This window comes from Pygoscelis adeliae, unplaced genomic scaffold, assembly GCF_000699105.1.
Source record: "Pygoscelis adeliae isolate BGI_AS28 unplaced genomic scaffold, ASM69910v1 Scaffold314, whole genome shotgun sequence".
Taxonomy (NCBI): Eukaryota; Metazoa; Chordata; class Aves; order Sphenisciformes; family Spheniscidae; genus Pygoscelis; species Pygoscelis adeliae.
Window position 1 is genome coordinate 1,093,109 of NW_008824668.1, and position 9,414 is coordinate 1,102,522.

General features: G+C 49.2%; 1 protein-coding gene across 1 annotated transcript in view; it reads left to right on the forward strand.

The window, feature by feature from the left end:
- The first annotated feature begins 4,400 nt into the window (after positions 1–4,400).
- Positions 4,401–9,414, forward strand: part of CNIH1 (cornichon family AMPA receptor auxiliary protein 1) — a 14,422-nt gene continuing 9,408 nt past the window's right edge. The window contains exon 1 of the mRNA XM_009322941.1: positions 4,401–4,490. Within this exon, the coding sequence (XP_009321216.1) occupies positions 4,401–4,490 (90 nt within the window). The remainder of the gene's footprint in view (positions 4,491–9,414) is intronic.

The following is a 9,414-nucleotide window of genomic DNA, read 5'->3' on the forward strand; positions in this document are numbered from 1 at the left end:
GGTTCTGTTGCCCTGTTTTAATTGCAAAGTAGCACATCTAGCATGGGTGTCTGACAGGGGAAAAGCTATTAATACTAGGTATGACCTTTCTCCTTTTCTCAGCTTCCTGGAGTTTGCTTTGGACTTGTAGCGTGGTCTTCAGTCTTGAATGTGCTCCCTCACTTGCTCTTCTACCTAAAATAATTCCTCTTTCCGTCTGTTGTGCAGGGTTGCAGCAAGGGAGAGGTGAGGACAGCAGCTGATGGAGTACTGCAGGATAACTGCCGTCCTCCTCTGCTGCTTCGCACCTTTGTGTCACAAAACTCAGTGTGTATACTTGTGAGCTGCAAGACAGCGTGGGGGCTCGATTTCATTCTGAAATGCCACACAGACTTCCATGTCGCACCTCTCCCACAAGATGAAGGCTCCTGGCATAACCTGGAGCTGTGAAATACGATATAGAGTGCAGGTGCCAAGTGAACAATGTTAAGAGGAGTTGTCAAGAAGACCCCAAAGCTTGAAGGAGTCAAAGGAACTTAGTTGGACCTTTTCCTTCTCACAGTCATTGGCTCGTCTCTTTCCTGCCCAAGAGACCACTAGATTAATCTGATCAAAGCACTCCTTTTCCTCGTTCTTGCTGACTGTTTCTTCCTTTCCCCATCTTTGGAGATTGTTGGGGTTTTTTTCCCCCTATATTGCTGAAAAAAGATAATCCGAGGAATTCAGCTTCGGTAGCTGACATACATTGTTTCTGCCAATGCTGAAGAATAGCCTTAATGAGCGACAGATTAGATGTGATATAGAAGTAAACCCCTTCTCTCAGGTGAGAGAGCTCTGTGAAGGAGAAAATGCACAGCTGCTTCAGCACATCTGGCTCTTAAATGGCATCTTGGTCACCTAAGTACGTTGCAACAAAATCTGTTGCCAAAAGCTCTGGAAAAAAACCGGCTAAGCTGCTGTAGTAGAAGAATGGTTCTCAAGAACATCTGATTAAAGGGAAGGAGGGGGGGGAAAAAGGAATAAATAGGTCTCGCATCAGAGGGGGAGGTCACCTGTGGAGTCCTGTGGCACTCTCTGTTGTTCATTGAGTATGCTTAACTAGAAAATGAGGTGATAGTGTACTGGTACTACTGTTAGATCATTGAGACAGTAAAAACAAAAACTGACTGAAGAGAATTGCAGGGAGATCTAGGGATATGAAGTGAAGGGCAGCTGCGTTCATTCAGGAAAGGTCATTGACTTGTAATAGTTACATGAAAAGGGCAGTTGAGTGGTCGTTAAAGTCAAAGCTAGAGAAGGGAACAGGAAACAAAATGGAAGACCTCTGTGCAGCAGTACAAATCTGCAATGTAGCCTGAGTATTACACACAGCTGGTGCTTTTTTGTCTAGGTTTGTGAATAGATTGCTCGTCCAGGGCTAGGAGGAGTTTGCTCAGGAGATCCCTTCACTTGGCAGGGCCTTCGGGGATGATGCAGAGAAGAAGAGAAATGTAGTTGGTTCTGGAGGAGCTGGGGCAATCGCTGCCCCTGTGTGCTGGAGTCTCCGGGCAGTGAAAGGGACACCGGTCAAAGGGTCTTGCGAGCATGCCTGTGCCTACTGTTCCATGTCCCCCAGGGGTTGTGGAATTGATTGGAGTACAAGCTGGGTCCCCCGGGCTCCTTACCTGCTCCTCGCAGGTGGAGGTCCTGCCACATTGTGTTTGGGTGCACGTGAGGGTGGGGAAGACAAGCACAAGCAGGCGAGATATTGATATGGTGCCATTGAGAGGCAGAATGGCTGGATGTTGAGCACCCTTAAGGGGGAAATGCTGGCGGGGCCGGCAGGGAGGCTGTGGGACAGAGACCTGAGGCACTCTGTGGGTATGAAGAGTGGTTGGGGTTTATTCTGCTGGGTTCGTGTGTGGTAGGACTGATGATTTAAGGTGGGCCTCACCCCTTGGAACAAAAATGAGGACGTGTGGCAGGTGGGCCATCCCCTGCACTTGTTAGTTTGCACAGTCATGTCAGCTGCAGTTTTGGTGATGGCCCCAGGGCCTTCTGCAGCAGCAGGGGAGACCTCACCTGTGTGGGGGCATGGGGGGGGCTCGGCTAAGGCACCTCTCATGGTAGCTGCAGGCATGCTAGCTGCTGTAGAGACCCAATAAAGCTTTGGCCTGGTCTATTTGGATTGTTCCTATGTTACAGTAGAAAATAGAACAAGACTTGTCAATCTCCTAAGATGTGGCTGGTTAGGAAAAAAGCGTGCCCAGCTTCATGTGGGAAAGCCTGCACAGAGGGGCTTATAGATCTCGGTGCTGGAGTTCTTGGATTTTGCTTCTATGTGTATGACTAGTTTGGTAACAGTCATTCTCTGCAGGGTCTTCCCTTAGGGCAGGCAACTGCCTCTAACAGCGAAGGAAGAGCTGTGGAGATGGTACCAAGTTTGTGGAGTAACTGCTTCTTCCCCTTCTTCTCCAGAAGGGTATTGAGCCCAGGGAGTCAGTCCTGTGTGCTGAGGTGGCCTCCAGGCTGGTCTGGGTGCACAGCTTAAATTGTAACTGCTGGGGAAGAGAGAATTTTTTGGGGATCTGAGAGGAAGCCCTGGTGTTCCTGAAGAGCAGTCTTGAACTGCCAGATATGGAGGCGTATAGGTTCCTGCAGCTTAGCAAGGAAGAGGAGCTGTAGTTCTCAGAATGTATGTTTTGGGGTCAACAGTCAATCTTGGGGAACTGGCAACCGCTCTCTGGGCTGTTGTATAAGGTAGTGGACTGGCTTGATTTGTGCTGTATTCAAGGTGTTGGGAGCTTCATTTCCAGCCACATTTCAATAAACACGTCAGTTCTGAAGTACAAGGAGCCCTGGCATTAGCTTTTAATTTCTCCAGTTAACACACATTTGTATCTGCCAGGACTCTGTACTGAAAGATTGAGCGTAAGGCTGAGCAATTACATACCTCAATTTTTCTATTAACACTCAATTTTCATTTTTTGGAAAACAGTGAAGGAAAATGGTGAAATACTAAGCAGTGAATATTCTCTGGTAGCGGTTAGGATACTACTGGCATGTAAAATTGTATTCGCACCTGTGTAAACTTGGCCACCGTTCCCCTCCCGGTTCTCGCAGGCTTTCTTCCATATCTGCTCTTCCTTTTGGTGGTACTAAGATGATGGGATCTTGTGGGGTTAACAGGCTGTCTGCTGCAGTGTGCATACATGCAGTATCTTGTACGGCCTCGCCTTGGTCTGAGTAGGCTCTGTGTCTTTTCTCTAATGTGCCCATAAAGCGAAGGAGATGATTTTAATACATTTGCATAGATGCAGTTAAATCAGCGTGGTCCGTTTTGTCACACCACAGGGGGATTGTCTCCTCTGGACTGTTTTGTCACGTTTCATTCTTTCAGGGACTGCAAAGGTACTCTCGGTTAACCTTGTTCACCTTTGGTGCCAAGTGAGACATCTCATACAGAACGTGATCGAGCTCAGCTGAGACTCCCCTGACAGCTCTAGCGGTTCCTCAGCAGGAGACAGAGGGGAGAAGAGAGCAATTATCAGCCAGAAAGACTCTGAATGCAGAACAGATGTGAACGCTGGGAAAACAGCATGACTGTCTTTCATGGCAAATTTACTACTGCGATGGGGAAGCCCCATCAAGGCTTTTTGAAAGGCGCACTGTTAACGGTTCCTGCTGTTACGTGCCATGGCAGGCAGCTAGTAGCATGAATGCGGCTTCTCTTCCCTTTTCTGCAGTACTCAGCTCCACAATTAATATAATGCACCCTTGAAATCCCCACGCCAAACAGCATCTGTTGTTGTCACCTCTTTTCTGCAGAAAGTGGGAAGACGGCAGAAGAAAATGGGGCAGAAAATGTTCAGTTGAAAGGGAAAGGGGCGCCAGCCATCCTACACTTTCACTAAGGCCTTAGAGGGCAGAAGTAGAGCAGAAAGTTAGGGGTCAGTGCCCTTACTGAGCTGAATAAGGAACAAGAGAGATTTAGCGTTGCTTCAAAATAATGTCTAATTTTAAATATCCGCCGTTGGAAAACGCTGCTGGATAATTGGAAGGAGAATGCGCCCGCCTTGCTCACAAATGCAGTCTGCCTGGCCATCTGCTCCGACAGCAACAAATCCTGGATTGATTTGCGAATGTCATTAATTCAGCTAGGACGGCTGGATCAAGGGATCAGCCAGAGACAATATTTATACCCTACCTCCAACTGTGAATGTGCAATTGTTTGGTTCAGAAGTACAAAACAAATGGTATAGCTGTATTACTGGAAGAATGGAAAAATAGATGCATCCGCTCAACAGCCCTTTTTGCCTTAGGTGGCCCCGTTCCAAGGTCTGTAAGGACAGTCTAAGGCAGGCCTGCTTTCCCTGTCTGTGAGGTGAAGCAGAGCTATTCCCCTTTTACAGAGAGCTTCTGCGTTTTTATTCCCTTTGCCGATGCTGCTGTTGCTCTCCTTCCTGCAGTTTAGTCCCAAGATCTTGGAGCTACTGGCTCTGCGGCCTCGTCCACGTGGCCTGGAGAGGCAGGTGAGGAGGGTGAACCAGCCACCCCACCCTGCTCCTTGTGCCCGAGGCTACTGATGGGAGAACTGGTCCTGATCTAGAGCCAGCGCAGGGCAGGACTTAAATCTTAAGAACCACCGGGGGGTGGATTTCCAGCACTGCTAGAGCCTTGAGCCGATTTGATAATACGGGTATAGCTGGAGAGATCAAAAGCAAGATCTGGAAGGGAATTTAGATGTAGATTAAGGCTTTCGAAATCCTACTTAGTGTGATTTAAGTGTGTAAATACACGTTGGGCCTGAAGGTGCCGTACTCAAGGCCACGTGGGATGTCTGGGGGAACGGGGAGACCGAAGTCGCCTGCGTCCCATGCTGACTCTTCATTCTCCCTCACAAATTTTCAAGCGTGTTGCAGATCTGCTGGGACTGAAAGAGCTGCTTGGGGAAGCGTGAGGTTGTGATAACTGGGCTGTGTCTTCTGGCTGTTGGCAAGACACTGAGCCTTGAACAGCTCAGGGTTTTGGGTTTTTTTTATACAATGCAGAAGTTGCATGTATCTTCCCTCCTTTTGGCCAGAAACAATAATGATGTTACAGCTGACGGAAGAGTGAATGCCTCGTTTGTCCCAGTGAGTAGCTGCCCTGACTCTACCTTGGTTCAATCCTACCACCACATCCAGCGGTGACCACGTTTCTGCTAAAACGATTAGCGGTGAAATAATTAACAAGGGAGACTTTTTTAGGTGTTGTCATTCAGTAGCAGACGTAACGCCATCTTAAAATGCTACCACCATGTTTTCAGCTTCCGTTTATTCAGGCTGATATCGCCGCACTGGTTTATAAGACTGGTTTGGATCAGAACTTAAAAGTTCTTTGAAGAGCTGAGGACTAAGGGCGGCATTTTCAGAGTCATCGCTGCTACAGTTAGGCTAACGCAGAACGTTTTGGAAAATCCCCCTCTTTGTTAATGAGCAGCTGAATCCTGAAACACGTTATAAAATAGTTCTTGAAAAAAACAACTATTGGCCCCTTTGCCTGATCCCACACTGGTATTATGCCATGGGCTCCGAACTGTACGGATAGCCATTACCAGGAGCTCTGCGCAGCGAGAGAAAAACAAACCCTGTTATTAAAAGGACAGGCTGAGTATTGAGTCTTTAGCCTGTTAAAAGAAAACTTGCCATCTGACAGCAAACCTTGGAAGGATTGAGGCCACGGGTGGATTCCATAATGAGACGTGGTGAGATGCCTGGCAGCGTCTGTGTTTTGAAATGGGGGTTTAAATGTGATTCTTGTTTCCCTTGAGACTTTCTTTCATGTGCAAAGGAGTTTATAACATTAATTTGTCTATGTGGTCACATACATGGTGGTAGAGTCTAAACAGGGGTTCTAGAGATGAGTGAAGTGGCGCAACAGGAGAGGATATTTGCCAGTTTGGGAAGGAAGTCGGTGCGCTCGCAAGCCCAGGGGTCTTTTCATCCTGCCGGTCAAAGATTGAGCAGTGAACCAACAGCCTCCATCCTGACGTCTGTTAGCGCATAAACGAGGTAAGTGGGTGCAGAGATTGTGTACCTTTGCTGCTTCTGACGCGTACTTAAAAGGTTTGCAGAAAGGTGACCTCTGACGTTAGAGGTGCTTGGAGAGTCTCCTCTAAATTGTAGATGAATATTCAGATTTTCCTCTCCTGAAAACCCAGTGAGCGAAGTCTTCACTGAAGTCAGCAGGATTTTTGCTACTGCGTTCAATAGTATTAGATTCTTCCCTGGTATCTATAACTGAAATGACTATTTTTCCAGGGATGTTATTTTTCATGTTGAGGAGTGTGGTTAACCCATGCATTTCTACCATGATCATTCGGAAAAATTGCTCCGTCATCTTCCCTCGCAGCTCTCTGCCAAAGCATTGTTGTCATGACCTGCCGGAGTCTTCTCTCTTCAGCTAAATCTTCCTTACGAACAGACTGTAACACGCCGAATTACGACTGATTATATGACTGGTTTCTGATGAGGACAAATACTTGAGAGGGATTTAAGATGAAGTGAACCGACACTGACATTTTCCCTTGGGATCCCAATCAGGATTAAACTCGATGAGTCCAGGGTAAAAGGAAGGTGCGTTGAAAGCTATAGGCCACCTCCAGACCTCCACGCTGTCTTCCTCACATTGTTCACAGAGTTTAATCGGAGAAAATTCTGAGAGGATACTCAGTTGTTTGATCTGAGATCCCAAATAAATGAATGAAATGAGAATTGGTTAGAACCTTTTCTACAGAATTTGCTTTTAGTGTCCTTTTGTAAATGCAATCTATAATACAAGAAATCCTTCAATGAACAAATCTCTGTTGTACAAAATTACAGCTGCCTTCCACTCTTCCTGACAAGATAATTGCAGCTGAATGGTAGGCAAGCGTCAGAGGCAATAAAACAGTGCATTCCGGGAGGCAGGACCAGTATTAATTGCAAATGCAAGTACACGGGGCGGACACACCTTTTCATTTCTGGTACTGCACGTCCCTATTGCAGGACGTTCTGTTGTACAGGAACACAGAATGTAACTAGCAACATAGCAACACCGTTGCTTATTCCGGCGTCGAACAGATCGTTTGTTTCCCTTTTCTTTCCCCCGGTTTCAGCTAAGACGGATCGCACCTCCTAATCCAAACCCGTCGGCATCCGTTTCAGCTGGAGTGCCGTGAAGGCCATCTTGCTGCTGCAATGACTTGCGTATTCAAACAGCCCTGATGCTGCTGGCGGCGTTGTGGCGGCCAGCCCCGGCGCTACGTGAACGGCGGCTTGGCACAATCCTCTGTAGAGTCCTTAGCGCGTATTTATGTGTCTTGAGGTACCAATTCCTGTGTTACAGGGGGAGCCTGGCGGCTTGTAGTGGGTCTTGCGGGGAGCCAGATCTGCCTCGCGAACGATATTAGTAGACTTGGTGCCAAAGCATCTGTAATTCTGCAGGGCAAACTACTCCCGTAACACCGCCGCGGCGTCGTTATGACCAATGAAACTTCAATGTGAAACCCAGAAAACAGACTTAAAAATCACCCTTAGAGAATATTAATTGAAAGGCGGGAAAACGACAGCACCGGGTGAGCGTGGGGCTGGGTACTGCAGCCTGGGCAGCCGCCCGGAGCCTTCCCCTCCCCTTCCGAGGGGGCAAGGTGACCACCGGGCTGGTGGCGGTCGCTCGATCTGCGTGCCTTTTTACGTAAGTATCTACCTCGAACGGACCAAACTGCCGGTTTCTGTATTGGGGTCGAAAACCAGCATTCCCCGGTCCCAAGGTATAACAGCATCTCTGCCACGCATCCTCTGTTTCTTCACCTCCCACGCCTTTTCTGATGCACGTGACCCTCCTTGGATGGCTTAGGAAAAGCCTGGAAGGGGGAGTTTGAAGGCTGAACGTCAGGTCTTCCAGCCAAGTCCAGTCAAACGGCCTTGGGAGTAAGTGGATCCGTGCGGCTCGAGGCTACTCGAAGTAAGAAAGCAGCAGCGTGCTAATGAATAAGGCCTCAGGAAGCATCAAGTTAGTTATACGTAGAAAAGTCAGTGATGGCAGAGGAAGACTTTGGTCCCGTTGTTTCTTACTCGCTCCTCGGGAGCGGGGGCCGAGGAGCGGTCGGGAGGTGGCCGTGATGCACGGCCAGGGGCTCGAGGGCCGCACCTGCGTGAACTGGCGGTACCCAGTTCTTTAGCCTGGAGAACAGGAGGCTGAGGGGAGACCTCATCGCTCTCTACAACTCCCTGACAGGAGGCTGTAGCGAGGTGGGGGTCGGTCTCTTCTCCCACGTAACTGGCGAAAGGACGAGAGGAAATGGCCTCAAGTTGCGCCAGGGGAGGTTTAGATTGGACGTGAGGAAAAATGTCTTTACTGAAAGAGTGGTTAAACATTGGAACAGGCTGCCCAGGGCAGTGGTTGAGTCCCCATCCCTGGGGGTATTTAAAAGACGGGTAGATGAGGAGGCGCTTAGGGACATGGTTTAGTGGGCATGGTGGTGTTGGGTTGACGGTTGGACTCGATGACCTTGGAGGTCTTTTCCAACCTTAATGATTCTATGATTCTATGATACCCAGCCGCTGGCACAAGCCGCCCCGGGGGTTCCCCGGGGGTCTGTACCCCGCTGTACACGTCTCCTTCCGCGGAACGTGAACACGGTGGTTGCTCTCTTCCTAATCCGCCCCGTCACGCTGAGACGGAAGGAAACCACAACAGGCTCAGCCCCTGCTGATGTTCTCATTGCCCGGTGGTCACCTTGCCCCCTCGGAAGGGGAGGGGAAGGCTCCGGGCGGCTGCCCAGGCTGCAGTACCCAGCCCCACGCTCACCCGGTGCTGTCGTTTTCCCGCCTTTCAATTAATATTCTCTAAGGGTGATTTTTAAGTCTGTTTTCTGGGTTTCACACTGAAGTTTCATTGGTCATAACGCCGCCGCGGCGGTGTTACGGGAGTAGTTTGTGGCCGAAAGGAGTGATTTTATACCGAAAGCTCAACTTTATGTTCGGCACAACTGCTTTCCTAGAGACAGCTCAGTCGCTACCGTCTTCCCTCTTATTTTGGTGAAGGAAATCAAGCTTCTGCTCATCTCTCAGCGTGACACCCCGTTAACTGTGTGTAAAGCTTTCCGGCAGGTATCGCCGGGCAACGTCGTTTAGTATTTGGCAGCTGTTAGTTTTATGGAAATCAGTACTCACGCCGCTCGTCCGGAGGAAACGATTGCAGAACTGCTGCCCAGGCTTCCCTTCACTGCAAGGTATCACCGCCTAAAACCCACAGGACTTTTCTGTCGCCCCGTGGAAGGAAAACACGCGGCGCTCCCCTCAAACCCTCTCTTCTCTTGCCGTGCCTTTCGGGCCAGCCCCAGACCGTCTCGCTCTGGGGTTGCAGGAACCCGTCGCCCCCCTCCTCCCGGGGCAGAGGTATAGTCTCCGTGCCCTATTTCTCACCCCCTGC